Source organism: Homarus americanus, unplaced genomic scaffold, assembly GCF_018991925.1.
Source record: "Homarus americanus isolate GMGI-L3 unplaced genomic scaffold, GMGI_Hamer_2.0 scaffold367, whole genome shotgun sequence".
In the NCBI taxonomy this organism is placed as follows: domain Eukaryota; kingdom Metazoa; phylum Arthropoda; class Malacostraca; order Decapoda; family Nephropidae; genus Homarus; species Homarus americanus.
The window spans coordinates 1,645,763-1,672,523 of NW_024743709.1; the positions used below are offsets into that span (position 1 = coordinate 1,645,763).

General features: G+C 42.0%; 2 protein-coding genes and 1 long non-coding RNA gene across 4 annotated transcripts in view; 1 reads left to right on the forward strand and 2 right to left on the reverse strand.

Annotated features, from left to right (window-relative positions):
- The first annotated feature begins 1,785 nt into the window (after window positions 1-1,785).
- LOC121877435 (calcium uniporter protein, mitochondrial-like) overlaps window positions 1,786-26,761 on the forward strand; it is a 79,111-nt gene continuing 54,135 nt past the window's right edge. Inside the window, exons 1-2 of the mRNA XM_042383199.1 lie at window positions 1,786-1,827; window positions 2,686-2,779. Coding sequence (XP_042239133.1) covers window positions 1,786-1,827; window positions 2,686-2,779 — 136 coding nt within the window. The remainder of the gene's footprint in view (window positions 1,828-2,685; window positions 2,780-26,761) is intronic.
- On the reverse strand, window positions 6,146-7,725 carry LOC121877392. Its single transcript, XR_006090997.1, has 2 exons — window positions 6,270-7,725; window positions 6,146-6,227 (listed from the first exon to the last, which is right to left on the reverse strand). It is a non-coding gene; the product is annotated as an uncharacterized LOC121877392 (long non-coding RNA).
- LOC121877391 (serine/threonine-protein kinase pakF-like) overlaps window positions 7,746-26,761 on the reverse strand; it is a 52,485-nt gene continuing 33,469 nt past the window's right edge. The window contains exons 2-10 of one of the 2 annotated variants that reach the window (XM_042383136.1): window positions 22,035-22,196; window positions 20,802-20,979; window positions 16,723-17,590; window positions 15,672-15,846; window positions 14,559-15,030; window positions 13,814-13,970; window positions 8,933-9,168; window positions 8,575-8,697; window positions 7,746-8,229 (exon numbers count right to left, since the gene is read on the reverse strand). In XM_042383136.1, coding sequence (XP_042239070.1) covers window positions 8,118-8,229; window positions 8,575-8,697; window positions 8,933-9,168; window positions 13,814-13,970; window positions 14,559-15,030; window positions 15,672-15,846; window positions 16,723-17,590; window positions 20,802-20,979; window positions 22,035-22,188 — 2,475 coding nt within the window. In that variant the 5' untranslated portion in view covers window positions 22,189-22,196 and the 3' untranslated portion in view covers window positions 7,746-8,117. Of the gene's footprint in view, window positions 8,230-8,574; window positions 8,698-8,932; window positions 9,169-13,813; window positions 13,971-14,558; window positions 15,031-15,671; window positions 15,847-16,722; window positions 17,591-20,801; window positions 20,983-22,034; window positions 22,197-26,761 lie in introns of both variants that reach the window. The other variant, XM_042383135.1, reaches the window with a different exon arrangement.

Genomic DNA, 26,761 nt, shown 5'->3' on the forward strand with positions numbered 1-26,761 from the left:
GTGTATGTATCGTCATGTATGTGTTGTTCTCGTGTATGTATCGTATATCCTTGACCACCAGCTGTAATTTTATAAAACCTCCCTCACTTTTGTTTGTGTTTCAGCGTTGGTTACTGGTTTAAATATCCATCCCTGAAAGTCTCTCGTGTTTTAATTGGTTTAGCTTAGTAATTGAGGGATTCGTCGGTGGTTTTTTGTTTTGTTATTTTATTATTGTGGGGAAATCTTTACATGGACCAAACGACCCTGTAGTCTAATTTGCTTTAGAATTGTTATGTTTTTGGGTGTTTTCCTTTAGATGTTTCCTCGACTTGATGTTATATTTTGTGTTTTTAGATTTTGTAAACATTTCAGTGTTGAAAAATGTTATCAGTAACCTAACCTAACCAAAGGATGTAAATAAAGAAAAAGTCTCCTTCATGCCGAGGAAATCTTAGAAAAAAAATACATTATGAAAGTTTGCAAAATTCATGGGAAAAATTAAAAATTGGCAAAAATGGTGGGAAAATAATCTTAGTTTAGGGAAGAAGAAAGCGTGTGGCTGAGGTAAGATGGGAATAAATGTTTTCTCATGGAAAATTAGGAAACTTTTGTGAGAAATATAGTTTAAATCTGTTTGCCTATTTTTCAAGAATTATGCAAAGTTGCAAATTTACGTTCTGAGAGGGGAGGAGGGGGAGGGGGGGGGGGGCAGGAACAACCCCCCTCACCCCTATGATCGCCTCTGTATTTTAGTATCCATATTACTTGTGAGCATTTCAGGTATTTTTAATTTATTTTATTTTATTTATTTATTTATTTATTTATTTATTTATTTTATTTTTTATATATTTATTTATTTATTTTATTATTTATTTATTTATTTATTATATGAGTGAGATCCTTGTTCTGCATTATCCTAAGACTGTGGCAACCTGCAGACGAGATGGTTCACAGTCTAGGATAATAAATAGTCTTGTCTCCTCGTGTGTCTTGCCTGGTTCACTGTTCTCTTGTTCTCTTTCGTTATTTACTTTACCTTACCGCATGTTAACCCAACAGACATTACAAGCTGATGGTGGTGTATCATTTGTGACGAATTGTGACGAATTTTATACATGTTAGCATAGTCACCAGTCTGATAGATCAAGTCATTAAGCACCACACATCACCACACCTACCACACACCACATCCTACCACACACCACATCCTACCACCACCAACCTATACAATTCTAGCCCAGCCAACACCACTTCCCACACCCTTATTCCACCTCGTGCCAACAACACAAGAGGGTGAGACTGACCACTCCCCCCCCCTTCCCCACCCCCACCCCCTCCCCACCCCCCTCCCCACCCTCTTAGTCTGGGTCTCCGAATTGTTCCCATTTCAGATTCCATCCACAGCTCTTGCTTGAGATGCGGCTTTGGAACGTTGTGTGCGTGTGTTGACAGCGCTCCACTGTTGCTGACACTGACTACTATCGTTGCTGACACTGACTATTATCGTTGCTGACTACTGCCGTTGCTGACACTGACTACTACTGTTATTGATACTTTACTACTACTGTTGCTGACTACAACCGTTGCTGACAGATTACTACTACCGTTTGCTGACACTGACTACTACAGTTCTGACGTTAACCAAGTTGTATGTAGCTGCCACTCTTGCTGACACTAGCACCCCTACTCCGGCTGCTGACGTGTTTCATTTGTTATCAAAGCTGATAGTTTTACACACCGCTGATTCTGATGCTGACGCTGCTAATGTTGTTACTCTACCCGTACTAATTGACGCTGCTACCGATGTTTGCTTTTGCTGCCGTTACCGATGTTGCTGGTACCGATGTTTGCTGTTACCGTTGTTTGCTGTTACCGTTGTCAATGTTACCCTTTTCCTCTGTTATTTCCCGTTTGATCCTCCGCCCCCTTCCTCCCTCTCCCTTCCACCCCCCACTCCAACCCTCTCCCCTCACCCCACTCCCTCTCCCCACTCCACCTCTCTCCTCCCTCTATTACCTTGCCTCTCGTCTCGCATTCCAGGATGGTCGTGACCACCTCGCCACACTCTCCTCCTCTACCTCTGCATAAAGACAAGTGGCCGCTCAAGAACGTGTCGGGTCAGGGAAGGTTGTGGTGGTGGTGGAAGTTGTGGTGGTGGAGATTGTGTTGGTGGAGGTTGTGGTGATGTAGGTTGTGGTTGTCTAGATTGTGGTTATGCAGATTGTGGTTGTCTAGATTGTGGTTGTCTTATACGAGGGGGCGATCGAATAGTTTTGCAATTCAATGGATAAACCAATGGGGTGAAAATAATTCGTAAATTAAATATATACCCCAAGTCCACAGTCTATTCATGGCTGGTTAGGTATCGAACAACTGAACCGCTCTGAAATTAACAACCGAGATCTAACCCCAAGTGGCAATTATCTCCTCATGAAACCTGAAGTTCCTGTACCACCACTGACACTTATTTCAGGATGATACAAGGGAACTGAGGGTACTTTATTATGAAGGAAATACAGTAAATGTATCTTTATAGTATGTGTTGTATGAGTATGGTGATAATAATGTGTCATATGATTACTAATGACTGTTATCTTAATTATATGTACGAATGATAAGGATGATTTCTTTGTCTATGTGCTCTTGGTGGTCGTAATAATCATCCTTGTGTTTATATTGACAGCTTTTTCTCCTCTCCTACAGGTGCCTCCCACCACTGCCGCCGCCCTCCCGTGTGCCTCATTCTGCAGAAGATGGTGTTCTTCCGTTGCCGCCTCCAATGACACCTTAAAACCAGGTACTAATTAATGTGTTACCTGTGTTATCTGTACCGGAGAGAACCTGAGTTAAGAGACAGGTGTAGTGGTTCTTTTGTCGCCATCAGTAGCTATAGTTCTTCAGCCTTGTGGTTTCCTAAGAAGTGTTTCGTCAAGAGTAAGTTAGGTTAGGTTGGGTTAGGTTAGGCGACTCTTGCTGTCATTAGCTCTTGTTAATGTAGACAAAACAGTATGAGATAAATCAAGAGAGAGAGAGAGAGTCTAGGTACCTCTCTTGACTACAGTGGTGTTTGAAATATATTTTTCCTTCATATCTATGTGTACAGCCTTCAGCTCTACTCTTAATATAACTCATAATAAACTATACTGTACAAAATAAAGTCATAATTTACTGCTCAGGATTGTGATTATTATTATTTTATTTTTTACTTTATTAGATGTATTTACTAAACGGCTCTGATCATCTCTCCTCAATGATGTTGTTTATGAGAGTTTATTAAATTTATCAAGATTTATATCACAGGATGTATGAAGGAGATGAGGAATGGAGAAATAATAGCACCTGATTAAGTTCATAGCGCTACAAGGAAGGTCGTGTCCTCCTAGTAATAGATTATAATACTAGTAATAGATTATAGTACTAGTTACTATACTCTATTTACTGTTTGGTTCATAATATTAATAGTTCAAGATTATATTTACACTATATACATGAACCGGACAGCTTATTATAATTATTAACTTGTCAAATATACATGTAATCATGATAAAATGTAACTACATTTAGAATCTAACTATATTGCATTTCATTTGGCATTGAATGTTCGTGTCAGATTTCTGTTTTAATATACTGTAATTCTTTTTTGTGAGTAGTAGAGTATGAACTGTCTCATCACCTGATGTAACCCACAGGAAGTATATCTTAGTCAATGAAATCATCGCACATTTCATATTTGTTCAACATGTACAGTTGCCACATCTTATCACTGGTACATAACCTTGTGAGATGTGGCATCACTGTTTGTTTACATCGTAGTGAAATTAGCAGAATGGGCAGAACTATCCTCGCTATGGTAACCAGACTAAGGATGCTAAATAAGCAGCCTCTCCCCCGTATCTATCTGTGAATATAGATTATCAACTAGAACGTCATTGGTTCCTTATCTGTTGTTTGGTGGGCGGTGGTGCCGCATCTCTCAAAACACACCAGGTACTGTACTCCTTATAAATAGAGGCAACTGTGTGTGGTGCGGGTGTACAAATAATGGTAAACAGTTAAGATGATAAAGGATAACCCAAGAAAGCTTTCATTATTTACATTGAGATCTGACTCCTTAATGTATAGTAGTGTTATATCTCTTTCCAGTTATTTGTACTGTAAATCCCTCATAAACTTTGTTGATGATGTGCATTTGTTTTAAAAATTCCAGCCATTTACCATTTACTTAACCGTACCTTGAAATCTGATCCATTATCCGTTTTCTGTTTTGAGAGTTGTCATAGAAAACTGGTGTACTGTATGGCGTTCTAACGGGGTAACTTGTACGTTTTATGTTTTCGTTACTTACAGTGTGATAAACTGTGTTATTATTTACTAAAGTCTCTCTTGGCCAATCAGTTCGATATTATAGTAATTGTAATAATATATACTCGTACAATTGTAGACACATATCACGAAGGAGGAATATTTATAAACAAAATAGATATTTACGGAAGTGTGCCGTAGATCGAATGGTTTTAGCGAGATGTTAAATTCCTCCTTCATTCATAACCATGGCGCCATAAATTACCAAGACTGGATACTATTGGTACTCATGACAACAGTTCCCAGGACTAATGGACCGCTGGACTCTCATCTAATAGGTCCTAGCCTAACCTAATACATAAGCTCACATCAAGGACCCATTAGGACTTGGCCGCAGTTAGGATAGGTTTAGGGCCTACAAACTTAACCTAACCTAACCAACCAGCATTTTTCTCAGGCTTCTGGTTAATCCGTTGTTTGATTTTATAAACTTTGGGGAATAAATATGTGGTCGGTGATGTTAGTTGTCTTGAGTAACTGAATATGTGAGTTAATGGCAGCGTTATATGTTGGTTCAATGGGTCGTGTTCCTTGACTTTATGAGTTCTTGATATGGCGGTTTCGTCTCTAGTAAGTGTCTCACGAATGAAGGAAGTTAGAGGAGTGTCTCACAGTATAGACAAAATATTGAGCATTAGGAAAATATATAGCAATTATATCCCGTATTTCTGCCCCAAAAGAGGAAAACTAAAATAACAAAAACTACCCCAGAGAAAATGAAACGATTAAAACCACAAGAACTAAAAAAAAAAAAAAAGTACAAGCAAAGCCGCCTAACCCAGAGAGCAGTCAAGGCCTAAGGGAACCGAAGCTCTAAAGTGTATATACATTCAGTGAATTCGTGAGGAGGTGATAAACTTTTGCCTTCCCGGAAACAGTTGAGAGGAGTTGGTGGGAATCCTGAGTGTTGGGCCCTTCTCCCACTCTCTCATTTTTGCTAAGTTGAGTGAGGTAGTGGGAGGAGGGGGGGGGGTGAGAAGAGACGGAGAGAGGGAATGAAAGACTTGAGGAGAGGGGGAGAAGTTGGAAAGAGTATAAAATGGGATAGTGAGAGAGGATAGAGTAAAGGGAGGAAGGATTAACTAAGGGAAATTAGAGAAGAGAGAGAGAGGAATGGGGAGTGTGTATGAATGGAGAAGTCTAGGTAAGGGGAAATTAGAGGAGAGGAGGGGGGATTAATGATTGGGAAATATGTGGGGGGGTGGGAGGTGTATGGGGGGTGGGAGGTGTATGGGGGGTAATGAGTGACAGTGTAAGGAACTCATAAGCACAAGAACCTGTTTGTTGGTACTTATAACGTGACCACCTCTCTCTCTCTCTCTCTCTCTCTACATTAAACCAAATACTAAAACGTAATTCTACTCATTAACTTTATTTTTGTTCTTTAAGAGTTTTTTTTTTCTTTTGTGTTCGGAATATAACTTTTAAATGTTCTCGGTAGTTTAGTTCACAAGTGCTAAAGATTGATTTACTTTTTAACTTGTAGATATACTTTTACTTTGAGGAGTTTATGTTTACTTTAAATAACCTATGAAAAGTTTTTGAGTTTATTGGTTTTTTTGGGGGGAATAATTTGTCTTCCTGTTTTTGTTTTCTTTCGAGTTGATTATTTTCTTGTTTATATTTGTTTGGGGGAGGGGAGGTGGGGTGGGGAGGTGGGGGGGGGTTGTAAGTTGTTGAGTGAGGAAATTCAATTTTTTTTGGTGAGTTGATTTAATATACATGATGTTTATTGGGGTAGTGGTGGCTGCCGAGCTTAGGTTAAGGTCGTCTCGGATTATGTGATAAGATAAGAAAACAATAATAATGGTCAACTTATTTATATCCAAAGAGACAAGATGTTATTATACAGATTTAAGACGGATGGTGATTGGGTGATTTACCTTCGTTATCTATTTAAGACGGATGGTGATTGGGTGATTTACCTTCGTTATCTATGACATTCACCTTGTATTCCTTACCGTAATTATTAATATTATACCATTTTTTTCTTGTTAAGTTTTCAAGTAACATTCAGTGAGATGATTTTTTTGTATGTCTTATGTGTGAGGACATACTTTTGGCCGTCATAATGAAGTAACTAAGTTCAGCTGTACAGTCACTTAAAAAAAAAATATCTATACAAAATTGTGTTGAAAAAATATGACACAATGAACGAAGGATTTTGACAACCCTACCGAGACAACAGGAGTCATAGTGTTCATTCTGGAATTCATCGATCACCCAAAGTACAGATAGTTTTTATTGAAGTGACTGTATATTGCTTTTTGATTATCGATTAGTATTGTTCTAAGTAAATGTTTATATAATGAATCCTCTTATTTATTTCTTGACATCACAGTGTTTCAACCATCAACTACAGCTGTATACAACATAAAGTAACCATGGCTGATCTGAACAATATATCCTTCCCTCCTTGCCATATTTTATTCACAAGACCTTGATGTAGTCTACAATATATCCTCCAGACTGTTGGTGTTAGTTTTAAGTCCATAGGTAACTACAAGTCCTTTTACACCGTTCTAAGGGATAATATTTGACCCTGGCGACACAAACACTGGTGGAGGTGGAGACAATACCAGCGAGTAATACCACCACGAAAATTTCCACCAACCTTGTGTTATTTTCTCATAGACAGTCACTCATGATGCTCCTGCTCCTGTTGTTGTCTTATCTGATAATTCCAACTTATATGTTATAATTATGTAACCTGTATTTGAGCTTCACTGTTGGTCCAGTTTTGATCTGTTAGTTAAAAGATTTCTCGTTAATGTGTTAATGTACCGGTAAGCAAGATATATATGTGTGTGTGTGTGTGTGTGTGTGTGTGTGTGTGTGTGTGTGTGTGTGTGTGTGTGTGTGTGTGTGAGGCTTAAATTGTAACTTTATTTATGGGGAAAATATTTGATAAAGTTGTCTGTTTTATTACTATTTTTTGTATGTATGCATGTATGTATGTATGTATGTATGTATGTATGTATGTATGTATGTATGTATGTATGTATCTACTTCACCTAATGCTGATTCGTATAGCTAACAGCATTTATAATAGCTTGAAATAAGAGTAAATTTATATCATTATGTACATTAAATTAAACCTTATAATCTGCGGTAGGCAACATATATAATAATAATAATAAAAACCTATATCACAAAATCAATGGCAACCAGAAACATATAACTCGTAACATGAAATAATTTTATATGTTTTTTGTGTTTATATAAGAGAGCATGTAGCACAGAGGGGGGGGTGTCGAGGCTGAAGGAGGGGGTGGTAGTTAAGCAGTGGGTCCCCTCGCCTTGTGGGTTAATGAATTCAGTTTCTTCTGGTCCTCTAAAACCTATTGCACTATGTCACTGAAAACTGCTGAGTGGAATATGTTAGGGAGGTGGGGGGTGTGTTAGGGAGGTGGGTGTGTTAGGGAGGTGGGTGTGTTAGGGAGGTAGGGGTGTGTTAAGTGTTAAGGAGGTGAGGGAGAGGTTGTGTGTCTGAAGCGGCAGTTATGGACGGAGGGTTTACACATCACAAGCTTTGTAGACCAACAACGGCATGCGAGACGTCACACCCAGCACTCCTCGACACCCACCACTCCTCGACACCCAGCACTACTCGACACCCTCCACTACTCGACACCCAGCATTCCTCGACACCCTCCACTACTCGACACCCAGCACTCCTCGACACCCACCACTCCTCGACACCCTCCACTACTCGACACCCAGCACTCCTCGACACCCTCCCATGGTCGACTTAATAGGCTTGGTGAACAGTGTTACACCCAGGCTGAAGGAGGATGTGGTCGGGTGAAGTCATAGACGACGGTGTTGTCACCTTCATTGCGCCACCTGACGGTCTTGCCTGGAGAAGAATCGTCACTGCAGCGGCTGTCGGACAAACCAAACTTGTTAATGCCGTCCTGTGTTGCGTTGCGTTGCGTTGCGTTGTGTTGTGTGAAAACTGACACAATATAGTTCTTCATGCTTTTAACTTTGGATTTTGTACACCGGACAATTATCTCAACACAGAAATAGATGCACAGGAATTTTAGTTTAACCAAAGATACAATTAAGATTATGGCATCATGTAGTCTGTGTTTAATTATGTGTGATATTACAAAGAAGTTAATATTGATGGGTGACTTATGGTGTATGGGAGAATGGCATCTTGTGTATGTATTTCATCAGCATCACTCTCACTGTCATCACTATTAAGTAAAGATGATGACTCACCTGCCAGGGGAAGAAGCTCTGGAGTCATCTGAAGCAGCAGTGTCAACGGTGAGGGCGGCGGGGCCGGTGTTGGCTGGACGCTTCCTCAACACTCCCACGATTCTCGGCGCAGCCACGGGTCCTCTGTACACACACATTCGTTATTCGTTACACTCATGGGACTTTTAAGTGTCTAATATAACGAATCCGAGCTGTTCAGTGAGACCTGTGGTGCTGGGAACTGACAAAAGGGTCGCCGTTTCTGATGAGCGAGGTGTCCACATTTGCTGGTCATTATTGAAGGAAATGAATAGTGAACTGTTTGAGACTAAAAAAAAAATAGTGCTCACAACAAGGTATTACTTTTGTCCATACTCACGATTTTGACATTTTTTGTTGTGTAGATCTGGCGGCGTTTGGGGAGAGAGAGTTGCGTCCTGACACAGAGAGACCCGATGCTGGGAGGTTGTTCCTGGAGACCTGCAGACCACTTGGGGTGGTCCTGGAGTGCTTGTTGAGAGTGCCGTCGTGACCACGGGGGCGCTGACGTGGGCCGAAGAAGATAACGGTAGTCCCCACAGACCTGATCTTGGCCATGACTGCGGGGTCGATCCACTGGTGGGGAGAGAGAAGTAGAGAGTGAGAGATTGAGAATTTGTGAGAGATAACTAGAGACAGTGGAAACATATTAAGAGAGACGTCAAGAGATTTATTAGGAAAGGTTTAGTGAGAGGTATAGGAAATGACTTACGGGAGGCGTGTACAAATTGAGGGAGAGGCAGTGAAGGTCTAGTGAGGGAGGTGACTGATTAAGGTATTAGTGAGGACTTTCTGCGTTGCGTGTAAAAGAAGCTACCGACGGAGATGGCGGAGGTACAGTGACAAGTGGAGTGATTGTGGAGTGTGATGGGTAAAAATATCATGTTAACAGAATAACAGAGAAAATTATCAAGAGTAACTTGTTGTCCCCAAAATAGTTTCAGTAAAATACGTGTTGCCATAAACCCTGACGGTGAACACAAAACAATGGCTTAGGTCGTAAAGGTTTGACGGCGGTGTTGAGCACTAGGGGCATTAGGCGAGGATTTAGAGGCTCGACCATTATCACGACGTTGTGGAGACTTAAGTGAGGAAAAACTCTTCTTACTGTTTTGTGGTGGAAGCCAGGATAGGCCGGGTTACTGCAGCCTCTGATACTGATGATAAATTGCGACGTTTGGGAGGGAGAATTGTCCATGATAATACGGTTGGCTCGTCTCTGAGCAAAAAAAGCAAAACAAAAAAACAATAGTGTGTGTTTGTGAGCGACCGAGCACTCGTATAGCAGCGTTAATCTGAAGTTACTTCCCTCCAAGCGTGTATATGTGTACAGTATGCATGTGTGTGTGTACAATATATGTAATCTGATTATAAAAAGGAGTCACCATTCAGAGAAGTCGGGGAGTGGCGGCCTCACATCACACCTCACAATCTTGGTCACAACAATACCAAAATTCCGCAACTATCAACCGATGGTCAGGCTGACAGGGATATATTCCCCTCACGTCAGTAAAGAGCTTCACTATTTGCGGGGAAGGCCGTGGCACTGTGGGAGTGGCACCCTTAACTCTCCTGCTTGAACGTGTGGAAGATCAGGGAGACCTTGGCACTCCCGCCTTCCTCCCTCTCTGAACAGTCACCTGGAGAGACTGTGACACTCACGGCTCCTCTGTCGTGTCATAAGAGAGCCCCCAGAGGCACTGTGATGCTCCCAACCTCTCCTGATGGTCCCAGACATTGTCGTCTTCATGACAGACTCCAGTCACACTGTTGACGTCACCTGGGTCTCCAGGCTTTCATTTTCCCTGAATTCTGCCAAAATACTTCAAAGGGAATTTCTTCTGTCTTGAATGTTCTCTGATGTGTGAAGACCGACAACAGTACAGATGTGGACGGTCGGTCTGTTGTTGGTGTCTTTACAAAATTCCTGTCATACATTTCCATTTTATTTCACTTTAATCAAGACTATGGATTAATTTCGTAATACTGAAGAAGACTTGATAATTATGATGAACCTTCCTCAGTGTATTGAACATGAAGCAACCGCAGCCTGTGGCATTCTGAGTGTTGGTGCAGCACACGAGGAGCGATAAAAGGTGCACTACCATGGAAGCAAGATGAAGCTCCTGCAGTATGTGACACGAGGACACTTGTTGAGTTTTCAAGAGTTACGAGTTCCTTTGAAGTATACGTGATAAAACATGAAGACTAACAAGAGGTGTAGTGAAGATGTGCGTACCCTGAGGTGTGATAAAACTGCCTCAAGTTAAACACACTGATGAACTCTGAGCAAAACTGAATAAAATGAAAAAGTGAAGATTTTTTTTTTTAATATATCATTTTTGTGGTGATGTTGTGGTCAAGTTTATAGATAACGAAACAACACAGTGAGACCTCCATATAACGGACTTCTGTATATAAAATCCGTTAGATGGGGGAGTTCTTAACAGACCCTTGATATAACGCACTTTCATACCATTATAATCCGTTAGATGGGGGTTTCACACATAACGGACCCTCGATATAACGGACTTGCATACCTTTATAATCCGTTAGATGGGGGTTTCACACATAACGGACCCTCGATATAACGGACTTTCATACCTTTATAATCCGTTAGATGGGGGTTTCACACATAACGGACCCTCGATATAACGGATTTTTCTCTTCATAAAGTCCGTTAATATTGTAAAGCACAGCGCGAGAGAGGACACAGTAGTACAGTATTTCAAAATGAGAGAGTAAATGTATTTTAAAATGATGAGGTTCTTGTAGCGTTAAGTATAATGAAGCTACAACATGAGGTACTGTATAATGAAGCTACAACAAAATGAGGTAATGTATAATGAACCTACAGAATAATAAAGGTACTGAACTCTTATGGAAGCTACTACAACATGAGGTACTGTATCATGAAGCCACAACATGAGGGACTGTATAATGAAGCTACAACAACATGAGGGACTGTATAATGAAGCTACAACGTGAGGTACTGTATAATGAAGCTACAACAACATGAGGGACTGTATAATGAAGCTACAACAACATGAGGGACTGTATAATGAAGCTACAACATGAGGTACTGTATCATGAAGCCACAACATGAGGGACTGTATAATGAAGCTACAACAACATGAGGTACTGTATCATGAAGCTACAACATGAGGTACTGTATAATGAAGCTACAACATGAGGGACTGTATATTGAAGCTACAACATGAGGTACTGTATAATGAAGCTACAACAACATGAGGGACTGTATAATGAAGCTACAACATGAGGGACTGTATAATGAAGCTACAACAGCGTGATCTGCTTTAACTAGACGGTTGAGGAAGGAATACCAGAATGATATATACTGTATTATTTTTTGTTGCTGTTTAAATACTCGGTGAGGACCAGACTGTCAGGCCGGATATGGGGTGGAAATTGGCAGGAGGTCAGATAGGGTGGTCCATCGTTATCTCTCTATCAGCTCCTGGGGTCTCTCTCTCTGCTGGGATGAATGTTCCGTTTGTTTAGCCTTTTCCACCTCCTTCACTTCCTAACTGCTGCACTAAATTATCCATATTGTTTTTGTTTTAGCTATACAATATGAACTTTCTTTATCTTTTCGTTTATAACACTGTCTTCTCTCCCTCCCCCCGTCCCCCCTCCCCTCCCCTCCCCTCCCCCTGTACTGGTCTCTCTAAACTTGACGCAATAGTCTGGCTTCGAATTTCAATATTCCAAACATTGAAAGTTATTCTGTTTGCCGCAGTGCGTCTATTTGGTACAGTGTTCAAACTGGTAACAACATCACACTATTGTTCCACTGTGTATGTTTTGGTTCCACTTTTTTTATTCCATGAGTTTTAGTGTTATAAAGAAATTGGCCTGGGAGGGAAAGGCACACAATAGGCCTACAACACACAATAGGCCTACAACACCCTGAAGTAAATATCTAGGAAAGTTTCACTACTCTTCCTCTCATCCTCAGTGATTTAATTCGGGCTACAGAAAAAAGCCGAGGAGGGAGTGGGGTGGGGTAGGGTTAGGGTGGGGTGCATCCGACAAGGTCAAATCAAAACAGACAGACAGACGGACGGAAATAGAGTTCTTCTGTTGGTCGGATTACCTCCACTGTCGGTTTCAGGATTTTTTTTTACCCAGATTTCTGTCTTTTCGGGCGTAAAGGTCATTCTGAGGCTCGCGTGTTGCTTCTATTGAGTCGTATTTTGTTAACAGCATCAAGTTACAACGTCATTTAGTTGTTCTTATACTGAGAGATGGTTGTGTGTTGTGAAGATGATGATGGCGGTATAAGAGAGTAGTATGTAGGTCTAAATATTTGTTTACTCATTCTATTAATTAAAAAAAAGGGATGAATAAATATTGTACTCGGGAAATTTGGCAACTTCGGCCGGTAAACAAAACAGAAACTACGGTCAATACGGTTAAAAAAGGAAAAATAGAAACCTCAATTGTGAAAAGATTTTACCAAGAATTTATAGAACTATCCCTCGATCTGTAGACCATTAGTGCTGTATGTTTCCCCCCTGGCTGTGAGGAGGATTGAGAAGAAAATAAATAAATATAAACTTGTGTATTGGAGAGTGATGGCTGGTCACAGAGCTGTATTGTTTACTCTTAACACGCTACAGCTTTATGCAAGAACAGTCAATACACCTCCTTCCCCTCCTCCTCCCCCACTCTGTTCCTCAGCATAACACCGAGGTAACTGGTCAAACGCCCCCAGTCCATATCTAGAGTACTCTGTCTGACATTGAACTGTATTGAAACTAGTACAACGTTTAGGGTTCAATGGTTGAGAGTGGACACGATGACGGACGAATAGGAAGCAGGAGGATGTGTGGACGTAACGGTTGTGGCAGTGAGTCTGGGCTTTGTGATGCCAGCAGCTCAGTGATAGACCAGAAGACTTACCAGCAGACGAGCAGACTGTCAGTATATCGGTGGTAGATGAGTAAATTAGAGGCAATGAAATAGGCGCCTCACCTTCAATAGGCCCGCTGTATTTTCCTCTGTGTGTGTGTGTGTGTGTGTGTGTGTGTGTGTGTGTGTGTGTGTGTGTGTGTGTGTGTGTGTGTGTGTGTATGTGTGTGTGTGTGTGTGTGTGTGTGTGTGTGTGTGTGTGTGTGTGTGTGTGTGTGATGAACCTACATGCAACATCCACGTACAAGATCGTTCACCATACAAGACCAGATGAAGTACCACTCACCTTGAAGCTGGGATCAGAGGCGTAAGCATCTAGGGCCCGGTACGTGGAGGTGGAGACTGATGATGCTGAAGAATTGTGGGAGTCATTGCTGAGGCCACTGTCCTCACTGATGTCAGAGGCCAGAGACTCTGTGTCAGACCGGTCCGTCGTCATCTCGCTGTGAACGTATTTACTGTTATGTTGTGTAAACAAAATTAGTCCTGGGAAACTAATGCCTTCTGGCAAAACAGGGAATACTTATAGGCCTAAGAAATGTCTACTTAGGTGAGCGAAAATCCTGAACTTTGACGCTAATTGGCTCACTAGTATTGTGTATTCTGCCAGAGAGGATAATGTTATATGCCAAATTATTTTGTGTTTTGGAACGTGTAAGTTAATACCGGGTCGCTAGACGGCTGCTGTTTATCACTAAATAATCCAAATATTGTTTTACCGACCAGCTGACGTGAGTGAAGGTCAGGCTTGTTCCTAAACTTCTGGCCAACTTGTTGTGTCTAACATCTCCAAATTGGCCAAGTTGTTAGGCATTTAGCGAGTGTATGTTGTATGGTGTCTGAGGGTTGTGAAATAAACACCCTTCTCTTTTTTTAAGCATGTTAGTGACGGTATAGTGTTATGGTAACGTAGGAGTGTTGGAGACTCAATATGGTGTTTATTGTTGGACAGTGATAATCGTAGCTCTAAAATTATCACAAGACATCAATTATTTATCAGTTATCATGAGCAGATTACAGGGAATTATTACCTCGGGTGTTGCGACTTGTTGTGGGTGTGACTTTTATGGTTGTGGTGGTTACTGGTTGTCTTATTATGGTTGGAGCCTTGGTGACTGGTGGTGCTGCTGCGGCTGTGAGAGTGGAAGGAGCGTGGGTCCTCCATCAGCGCCTTCTTCACGTTGAACCCATGCACGGTGGGCTTCCTGAGCGTGACTGGCTGGCTACCTTGAGTGGCTACCTGTTCCTGTTTCTGCAATTTTTGTAAAGGTTTATTTTGCTTTGATGAATCCTTAGGGAACGTTGAGGAGCAGAAGTTATTTTTGTGTGATTTCTGGTTTGTGTTCTTGGCAGTTGTAGATCCGACGTTGTTCTTGTGGTGGCTGGGCAGACGGGGCAGCGTGAGCGAGGAACCGATTCTCATGCGGCGGGAAGAGTCACTATCACTTCGGTCGAATCTTAAGATCTTGCTCGATGGGTTAGATTTGATGTCACGGAACCGACCTGCCAAGATGGAAACAATATAAATTAAACTTGTTGTATCTCTTTAACCCTTAAAATGACAACAACCTCCTTGGAGTGATGTTTGAGGACAGGGTTAGAGATTAAATTACCTCCCCCCCATCCCCGGCCCCACCCTCCGGCCTCCCTACCCTCCGCACCTCCACCTCCCGGCCCCACCTCCGAAAATACCTGCCACCATTTGGAAGTTTTCTTGGCTTGGCAAGTTTATGTCTAGGAGCAGCCATTTTAGCCTGAAACACTCCAAGACACTCCGTACTGTCTGTCTTAAAAAAAAATAGTATAAAAATACCTTATCTTCGTGATTATCATTTTCTAATTTTTATCATCTTTATATAATTATTTAAACTTTAGTGGGTTAACAAATTGAGATTAATTAATTTTGATATTCCCGTAACCACTGAAAATTCTTGGCTGGTCATTCATCTCAACCAGCGTAAGACAACTAACACTGGTCACTCAACGCTGCTGTATCACCATAAAAGGAGACCACACAGCTTTATCACCACAAGACTACAGTTGTGATGAAGACCAACACTGGTTATTGTGATGACTAAATGATGACGATGTATCATATAATGTTCCGGTACACAGGAAGGGGAGACAACGGCTTTAGCACTAACCAAGATCACACCAGGCGCGGAAGTGGTCGACTGGAGTATTGAGGTCCTCGAACAGCTGCTTGACGCTGCGCACGGTGTGTGGACGTGGTAACTCCTCCAGCTGCACCTCCTTGTTCCGGATGGTATAGGCAGCGCGCTTCAGCTGCAGCTCCTCCTCAGCCGGGTCCACCACCACCTATAAGTGTGACACATGTTACTCTCTGTCGTGTGTGTGTGTGTGTTGACAACGTTATTAGATTATTTGACGGTGGGGGGCTGCCAGTGGACCGTGGTAGGTAACTGTGTGAGTGTCAGGTGGCGTGTGAGATTGTTGATGCTTCAGCTCTCCAGGTGACTGTCACCCGCACACACAATTAAACTTGCACCAACACAACACACTCCCAAGTTTATTATTGACAACACATACTGTCATTTGGGTTGACCATTCGCATAATGTGTGATGCAACACACCATACGCTGTTAATAATGGCATTTCTTTATTATGAATTAGTGAATTGAATTGTGACATATTAGTGTTTTGTTGATATTATTTATATTAACTGTGCAACACATATATCACCTTCTGTTGAGGTGTTGAAACTGACGGTCACCTCCCGCCCCACACAACATGACTCACACACTCATGTGATGGGTGTGAAGATTCCTCTGCACACACACACACACACACACACACACACACTCTTCACCGGGTTCCCAGATTTACACCAGTTAGTTCAGCTCCACAAAACTTGCATCACACAGCATCCTCACATTATATCGTGACGGCTGGCTCCCCGAAGACACATCAATGATCATCCTACACTTACGTGCATTTCCTGGACTACTGAAACTTACATGTTACATTGATTCATATTGTGTAATAACTTTTGGTTCCTGTTTTACCCGTAACTCATGGTACTAGTCTTAATAAACACCTTGTATATTAATAATAGAATTTGAGGTTGTATACATTATTTAGTTCTTACTGTAGAGATATTGACAAAAAAAATTAATAAGCGTAAGAGGTGTCGCGGTGTTGGTAGTGAAGGCAGACGTAGGTACACAAGCTCACCCGTGGTAGTATTGTCCTCTTGGTGGGAACTGGCGGCGTCCTCTCCACTATCACCACCTTATTGTTCTCCAGTACCTCGTTAGCTTTGTACTCTTGTAGGTATTTAGCTTTTGTCGTCTGCTCCTTCTTAGCTCCCTGCTTCCCGCGTTCTTCAAATAGCTGTTTCCCATTTCTAGCGCTGAGGAGGAGATCGGTGTTGTCTTGTGCATCGTCAGCTTTGTCTTGTGTATCGTCAGCTTTGTCTTGTGTATCGTCAGCTTTGTCTTGTGTATCGTCAGCTTTGTCTTGTGTATCGTCAGCTTTGTCTTGTGTATCGTCAGCTTTGTCTTGTGTATCGTCAGCTTTGTCTTGTGTATCGTCAGCATTTTCCTGTATGCCGTCAGCGTTGTCTTGTATATCAATATTTTCTTTTGTATCGTCAGCATTTTCTTGAATACTCGTGTCATTCATATTATCTTCACTAGGCTCTATGTTTATGTCAGCGTTTACGTCAGCATTCGGACTTGTGATCGAGTCAGCTTGTGTGTCAGTGGAGGTCTCATGGGTGACTGTTGGGGGAAGGTCTTGAAGTTGGTGTTGTGGTTCATCAACTGTATCGTCCTCGGATTCCGTCGCAGTTTCTTGATCGTGAATGTCATCTGATAAATCATCCGTTTCTTTGCGATCCTCGATACTTGATTGGTCCTCAAGTACTGGATCGTCTTCATTGGAATGGTACTCTATCCCGGAGTCTTCTGAATCACACTGTGCTTGGCTGCTCTCAAGGATCCGCCGTCTGCTAATTGGTCGATTTAATGTGACGTAATTACTGCTGGCTGTGGATAACTCATCATCGTCATCCCACTCTGAACAACACGAATCCATGTCACTGTAGGAGAAGAAAATGTTTGAATGATGAGATTTATTAAGTGTTTTTATTTACTGTTTTGTTGACGTTAGTTGATTAGGCTAACAAATAGTATTATCTCTCGGTGGCCAATAGATGTACCAAAGCCTCGGGAAGGATATAAGGCGACCACAATATTATAACAAATATATATATATAAAAAGAAAAGTGAAGGTTGTAAGGTAATTCAGGGTGATGTTAAGGGTAATTGTGCTTCTTGTTGTTGCTGCTTCTTGAGACAGTTGGTGGGGGATGTGATTGAGTGTGTGTGTGGGGGGAAGATATATTCTACTCCTTTTCTCCTTTGATTTTTTTTGATAAGCGACAAAACAATACATACAAACACATACATCTCTGTGGTTGAACCTTAAAACACAACTAATGCTTTTAGCTACACAACGACAACCATTTGTTTTGATTTTTATAACGTAATGAATTCATGCTTGTGTTCTTCCCGTTTTCACCCCCATTACCTGTGTTCTCCAAATTTCCAGCCCCATTACCTGTGTTTTTCCCAGTCTCTACCTCCCAGTACCTGTGTTCTCCAAATTTCCAGCCCCATTACCTGTGTTTTTCCCAGTCTCTACCTCCCAGTACCTGTCCTCACGCCTCACAGGTGCTCATAACGCCCACTTGCGGTTTTTCGACAGACTCCAAACACGGAAAACTTACCAATGTGTATCACTAATCCTGAAAACCGGATTTTAACCTAGGGAAACTAACCTAGGGAAACTAACCTAACGTGTGGGGTGACTAGTGATTCTTTAAACGTTTCTTTCCTCTGTGCCACACCCTCTTCCCACACCCCCTACCCCCTCCCCAACCCATCTCCCCCTACCCTCCCCCTACCCTCCCCCTACCCCCGATATTCACCGATACAAACAAATACAACAGTTCAATCCATTTATGTGGTGTTAGTGTAAAAATTATACACTGAAATATATACATTTCATTTACACCTACTGTATATTTCATGACAGTGTACGGCTCTCGTTAGGAAGTGTGAGACAAACATTTTACATTTATATAATTCTATGTATAGTTTAACCCCCACGCTCCCTAACCCCCACGCTCCACGCTCCCCCCATGCTCCCCAGCGCCTGTACCCCTGGAATAACACATCGTCCCATCCCCTTCCCTCACTCACCTCCCCTCCCCCACCTCCGTTTTAGAGCACCTTGTGGGAAAAAGAAATAGGAATTATTGAACCTTATTCGTTTACCATATAATTATAAATAAAATATTATGCTGACGCTCTTGACAAATATATGTTGACACCGAGGTATTGAATTTGTCATCAGAACACACACACACACACACACACACACAGTCCCACCCCCTTACAGTCACAGCTACCCCCTAACACACACACACACACACACACACAAAACGTCATCTGTGAGGGAAATCGTCATCAGGGTTGACCGCAAGTATTTGACTCACTGTTATGTTTACTTAGTGATGAGTGAAGGGCGGTCATGGTGACTTAGGAACACGGCTCATTGATGCTGAGGGAAGACTTGGGTGTTGTGGTGGATGATTGTTGGGTGTTGTGATGGGTGATTGTTGGGTGTTGTGATGGGTGATTGTAAGTAAGGATTTAACTTTGTGTGTGTGTGTGTGTGTGTGTGTGTGTGTGTGTGTGTGTGTGTGTGTGTGTGTGTTTTGACGGGTTGTAGTATAAACATTTTAGTGTGGTTCTGTAGATTGGTTGTAGTTATGGTTGTATGAGTGTTGTTGATAATATGTGGTTGTGTGAGGGGAAGAAGACGTCATCGGTGGGGTGGGGAAGTTTCCGCCCCCCACCCCTCCCCCACCCCCTGCAGTCCTTGTCTCTCCTTCCTCGCGATATTTTTTTTTTTACATTTCACCCAAGCGCATCATAGGACATTTTAGGGAATCTTTTTTTTTACTGTATCCTTTAGTATTTTAGGGAATTATCTGACTATTGTTTGATGTTTTAGGGAATTTTCCGACTATCAATTGGTATTTCAGAGAATTTTATGCCAGCATCTTTGGATAATTTAGGGAATTTCTCGACTGTTTTAGGGAAAGTCTCGAGCGCATCAGTTAAAAGGGATTTCTCTCACAAATCTTATTACATCTCCAGGGAATTTCCAGAGCGTAATATAAATTATTCTCGGACATATTATGATCACATCCTGATACACGTTCATATATTTTTTCCCCCCGAGGGCAACGTGACGTCTTGGGTGGAATAAACTATATATTTAAGAAGGAACGAACAAAGGCTAGTGACGGAGGGTAAGGGGGGAAGGGGGAGAAGATTCAGGGGGAAGGGTAAAGGGAGTGAAGGAAAGGGGAGTTGGAGTAGGAGAGGATAGGTGCCGTGGCTAGTTGAGAAGTTAACATAAATTGTGATAAATAAAAAAATTAAATTAATCAGAATAAGGAAGAATGAAATAGGAAATGATAGTGTGTTTAGGGGCTACAATAGGATGATGATTTAAGTTACAGAATAAAAAAAAAAATAAATAAAATCTATTGAAACATTTGGGGAATATTGCTACATTTTATAGAGATGAGTGGTGCCCCCCACCCCTAACCCCCCACCTCCCCTTCCCCACTACCTATCACCTGTTTCGACATTTGTTTTATACAAGTGGGGCATTACTGGTGTGTGTGATAATGTGTGTGTGTGTGTGTGTGTGTGTGTGTGTGTGTGTGTGTGTGTGTGTGGCAACATATTTATTACACATATTTAATCCAGTTGTTTACTTTTGTTGATGAATGTGTGGTAGGCCTATAGTTTTTGCGCGTGAAATAGGCCTATATAGAAAATAGATAGCAGGGAGGTATAGGATGGACATGAATATTAGGTTTTTATTGGTTCATATCTGGCTAAGTGCTGGAACTAAGGATCTTATTGGTTCATATCTGGCTAGGATCTTAGACTATCTGGAAGGAGAAGATCAAAAGGGGCCTGAAGGATATTGTGATTAAGGAAACCCATAAAATAAATCCTTCCAGTCTCCTTTACGATCACTCCTGGATCCTACCTCACCCAGACAGTCTTTGAGGGGGGGGGGGACCAATTCGTCTCGTGATTGGTTTAGCCTCAGAACGGAAAGATGAGAGAGAGAGATCATAACCGGGTGTTGAAGAATTATGACTTACAGATGAAGTTGACTCGGCCAGTGTATTGTTCTAACATTATCACCTGTTGTCTCACCTGGTATCAAGAAGGGTAAGGGCCTCACAAGACACGGAGCGAATCCTTGAGAGTCCTCCTATGGTCCTCCTCCTCTCCCGCTTTCTCCTCCTTTCCTCCGCTGATGATCCTCCACCTCCTGATCTTCCTCTTCCTCCATTTCCTTGAGTACCTTCAGGGGAGCTAGGAGCCGACCGTCCTGCTGGGTAAAAAGCACAAAGTGGCGTCGGTGATAAGTGTGATCGAGGAAGAAAGTGTTTGTGGAAAGTGTTCGTTATGAAGTTGTTACTCTCGCTGGTTTAATACGTCTCTGTTGCCTCAATTCAATAAATTTAATGATCTTAATTCCCTGGATGTGGTGTTATAGGTGATGAATCATTGCCGGTATTGTGTTCCAGGACTGTGTTGGTTGGTGTTGCTTATGTTTATAGGTAATTCCTAGTTGTTAGAATTATAGGTTTTGTTGCAGTGTTGATCTTGTTCTTTTACGGCATTCCATTTGTGTTTATTAATGTGTTCAAGATCATTCAGGGAGTTAACTGAGAAAAGATCATCATAACTTAATCCTGAATCAATCACCAAACATAATACTTAGATAACTCTTAAGGTGAGGAAGAACCTAATATAAATGTTGGTTCAAAAGCTGAGAGTCAACCTCATATTATTTAATCTTTATAAAAAATAATTAAATAACTCTATTATTACTTGTCTTCTATATAATTGTAAATAAAAAAAAAATATTGGTCCTTGGGGGATAAAGAAATGTATATATTGTTGGTATAAAAGGCCAAGAGGTGAATGCCATCTTTATACTTTCACTTTATCCAATGGCTTCCCCTTGTGTAAGACTGAATCACCTGTGTCCCTGGGAGGAGGAATTTCTTATAGACTAACTTGACCATCAGTAGCAGGATATTGTTAACCCTTCACCTTTACTTTCTTATATTATGATCTTTTTCTTTTCATAAACTATTACCCACAAGATCGACATAATAATCGTAATAGAAACTTATAATAATTTATGATTTAATGTATTGTTAGGTTTACAACATAATTGGCTTTAAAATTTTCATTACATTGGAAATATTAAATAATTTCAAGGGCCTGTGTGAAGCCATCTGACATATTCAAACTGTTAATAAAAATAAATCAATAAAATTTCCCAATAAACTTGAATTAGATGTTATTACAGAAAAAATTAATTATGACTTGTTTTTAAATATAGACTAAAGACGATGATTTATTAAGGTCTACCATTCTCGCTGTAGTCGTCGTCATCATCATCGTCAGGGCATTCGTCATCGTCTTCCATAAGGGGCGTTGGGTCCAGGACGACCTCTGCGTTATCGTCTTCCTCCACGATTACCTCCAAGCTCACCCCGCGACGCATCCGGCTTCGGCCCAACATCCTCACACCTGTCAAAGTACACACCTGTTACAGTACACACCTGTTACAATACACACCTATAACAGTACACACAGGAAATATAGATAATTAATATAGGTACAGGTATAACGAGGAAGGTACAATACCACAGGTGTTTACTTTGTGTTGATACCGGATACAGGAACCAATAGAGGGCATTGATGTTGAGTATTAATGGTTATATATTTACAAAGTGACATTGATGATAAGTTGTTGTTGTCACTTAGTTGATTGGTCAATTTTCTGGGTTGAGAATGACGTAACGATCGTGTGGAGTCTTAGTGTGATCCTTAAGTGAAAAAAAAAATAATGATAACTAAATTGAACTCTTAGCGCATACCAACACAAGGTAAGTGGTAATGTGTTTCTCAGTTATGACCTTGACCTATGACCTATAATGATTCTTAATGCATAGCAGGTCAGTGGGGTTCCATTACTATTCATAATGAGCCTCAGTGTAGGTCAGGAGTGTAGGTCAGAAGTGTAGGTGTCGCCATTCTTGAGTTGTGGTGCCGAGTTAGGGAGACACCAGCCTGTACTCATATAAATAACCCGAGTTGTGGTGCCGAGTTAGGGAGACACCAGCCTGTACTCGTATAAATAACCCGAGTTGTGGTGCCGAGTTAGGGATACACCAGCCTGTACTCGTATAAATAACCCGAGTTGTGGTGCCGAGTTAGGGAGACACCAGCCTGTACTCGTATAAATAACCCCAAGCAACAAGAATAAGACGTGACCTAAACGACAATGATGGTTATTACTGAACACTTGAAAGCATTTACGTGTCAATCAGTTTTCTTTTGTTGTTTAAATATAACTGGATAAAGGGTGATGAAGGAAGAGGAGGGTGGTATTGGTAGGTGATAGGGGTGATAGCCGTTGTGGTAATGGTGGTAGAAGAGGATGGTGATGATGGTGGTAGTGTGTGACATCCTGATACTCCAACACAGGAAGTGTATTGTTCTTCACTCTGACTGATCCCCGCTGTGATAACACCCCTCCCACTACCTTCCATGGTGAGGTGTTCCTATATTATCTACCATGGTGAGGTGTTCCTATTATCTACCATGGTGAGGTGTTCCTATTATCTACCATGGTGAGGTGTTCCTATTATCTACCATAGTGAGGTGTTCCTATTATCTACCATGGTGAGGTGTTCCTATTATCTACCATAGTCTTGTCACCACTACCTAACCCTAATGCTATTGAGGCCTCTAATGGTCCTTGTAAAGCTGGTTAGTATGTACTGCAAGAACCGACAACATTTCTCACGAGTTAACCAAATTTCCCCTCCGATGTTAACAATGTTTATATATCAACTTAATGTTTATATGATCTTTAATTATATTTCTCTGCATATATAAGATGTTACTGGTGAGTGATAATTCGCTCTATATCCAAGTTTAGACATTAATTAAGTATTACGACTTTTATCAGCGAGTGTACACGGTGGCCAGACTACAGATCACATCCACGTCAATCATTTAGTTACACCGAGGAACTTTAGTGCTGTTGTCGAGTGTCCTTGTGGCTGTTGGATGAGGAAACGAGTCAGCTAGAGGCCTGTAATATTGACCTTGGTTACATCCTTAGTGGCTGGTGAGCGAGAAAATTATTAAACGTGTGTTGGAATGTGTGTGTGTGTTGTTTGTTATATTTGATGTTGCTGTGGTTGAGTACTATAGTTATTTTAGTAATCTGATGGAGTCTGCCTCACTTCTAACTTCATTGACCTGTGGCAGAGCTCATGACCTTTCCTTATTAACTCACCTGCACGACAACCTGTTATAAACGAGACCAACTTCCGACGTTGTGTAAGTCTGTTATCATCAAACATCTTGAACGTATGAAATAATTAAAGATAATACGTCGTAGTTTACTGGGTTTTTTAATAATATAGTTCCCATTATTCAGTCCAGGTATATATATTAATTAATACTTTACTTGTTATTAGAGAACGTAAGTTTGTATTTAGCTCCAGGAAAGGTTATGATGTTTGTTGAGAAGAATCCCGACCACCTCATGACCCCTAGACCAGATAATTCTTTGGCTTGAAGGCAATTGTCCTGATTGTGGGAACAGGTAAATGGGACGTCGTTTCCTCTGCTACCCTGATTGTTATACGTTGGTGTTGTACGAATTACTTACAGTTCGTAATATTTGTATGATATGATAAGAACTTGTAAATTTTTTGAGGTTAGATTAGGTTAGGTTATTATCGGGGTCAGTTCTCGTTCTCGCTGGGTGTTTTCTCCTGTGCGTCAGCTGTTGTTGTTGCTGCTAGCTACCTGACTCATTATTTCCTCCACTCGACGCTGCTGTCAGTGTTGATATTTACTACTGTGTGATGACAGTGTTTAGACATTACGTTATTATGCTGAAAGTATTGTTTCTTCGTGACGTGTTGTAAATTTAACAACATACCAGTAGATAAGTGTTGTATTTGTGTGATATTAGACTACACTGCGGCTGCGGCAAGGTGGGACCGCAGGAAGTGTGGCTGGCGGACACATCCACAACCAGACTCGCCTCAAGCGTCTTTCCACCGCATCAACTTGAGCCACCCTTACTTGTCAAGCCTCATCTGCCTTCAGCCGCTCGTGTCAGTAAAACAACAGATAGTCTTGGGGTCATTTTTTTTCTATGTAGTTAAATCAGTATTTGATCTCGTGACGTTTGAGTAAGGTGAGGCGGAGAAGTGAGGTGGTGGGCGTGGCCGGGGACTACAGGGCGTTGATCTTCATAAAGAAAACAAAGATGGGGTGGGGTGAGGTGGGCTGGGGGTGGGGGTGGGTGGTCTGGATGGGAGGGGGTGGGTTGGTAGGACACAAAGTCTTCCGGAAAAAATATTAATCCTTTTTTTAATTCACAATGTAATCCGGGGGTGGTAAGGGAAGGGAAGGGGGTGGGAAACTGGTGGGTGGCTTGTTAAATAACCCCCCACCGCCACACCCCGCACCTCCCCGCCCCCCTTTGTTCTTGATGTGTTTATTGTCATGGGTTACCAACTACCAGAGTACCTAGGGGTAGCCTTTGATGCTCGTTTATGGTTCTACTAACAACAACAACAACCACCACCACCACCACCACCACCACCTTCACGTGTCATTTCTAAACAAACATCATGTAACTGAGCTAAATATATACATACGATCACTTTCATTATACTCTATCCTATCCTATCCCGTCTTGTCCTGTCCTATCCCGTCTTGTCCTGTCCTATCCTATCCCGTCTTGTCCTATCCCGTCTTATCCTATCCCGTCTTATCCTATCCTGTCACTACATGTACAGCATCAGCAGCCGCCGGCCATCATCTGGTGTTAACACGATGATGATAGTGGAAGGGAGCGAGTACAGTACCGGCAAATTGGGTGTTCTGTAGCGCTAAGGTGACACCGAGGAACACGGGGTCGCCTCTCACGATGTTTTAAAGGTGATGGGTACATCTTGATACGGCTGACTGGTGGTGGTGATGTTGGTGGTAGCAGTGGTGATGTAGTTATGGTTCTATTGCCACGGAACACAAAACACGTCTGATTTAATCTCGTAAAATTTTATTAATATTTGATTTGAAGAAAAAATTTATATGAATCTAAATTTCATTGATGATCAGTGTTGTCAATCCCAGGTCTGATATATTTTATTATTGTTACAGGTTGGTGGTGATTGGTGATGCTGTTGTTATGGAGACGTGAGTACTGAATTGCGCGCACACACACACACACACACACACACACACACACACACACACACACACACACACCTTTTCAGCATCAACTGGCCATCAGGCTGCGACGCCACATATTTTACCCAGTCAGTCATTCAGTCAGTCAGTCAATTAATCAGTCAGTTAGTCAGTCAGTTAGTCAGTCAGCTGTTAAAACGTTGTGTAATGTTTTAAAGAGAATAATTAGTCGGTCGCTGGGATGGGTTTCCTCATCAGTGACTTGCATATAAGTGAGGGAAGGAGTGAGGGGGAGAGGGGGAGGAGGGGGTAGAGGAGGGGAGAGGGGAGGGAGGCAGAGAGGGAGAGGGGAGCGGGGTAGAGAGGGGAGGGGGTAGAGAGGGAGAGGGGAGGGAAGAAGGGGGTAGAGAGGGAGAGGGGGAGGGGGTAGAGAGGGGAGAGGAAGAAGCGGCAGAGAGGAGAGGGGAGAAGGAATCATCCCAAGGTAGAGAAAGTGAAGACAAAGGTACGGCGAGGCGACTCACGAGGGTGACTCACGAGGGTGACTCCACGAGGGCGACTCACGAGGACGACTCTAGGACGACTCACGAGGGCGACTCTAGACGACTCACGAGGGTGACTCAAGGACGAGTCACGAGGGGCGACTCTCTAGGGCGACTCACGAGGGGCGACTCACGAGGACGACTCTAGGGACGACTCACGAGGGTGACTCTCCGGGCGACTCACGAGGGGCGACTCTAGGCGACTCACGAGGGGCGACTCTCTAGGACGACTCACGAGGGGCGACTCTCTAGGATGACTCACGAGGGGCGACTCTCTAGGGCGACTCACGAAGGCTCCAGTGTAGATGGTGGTAAAGATGCCAAAAA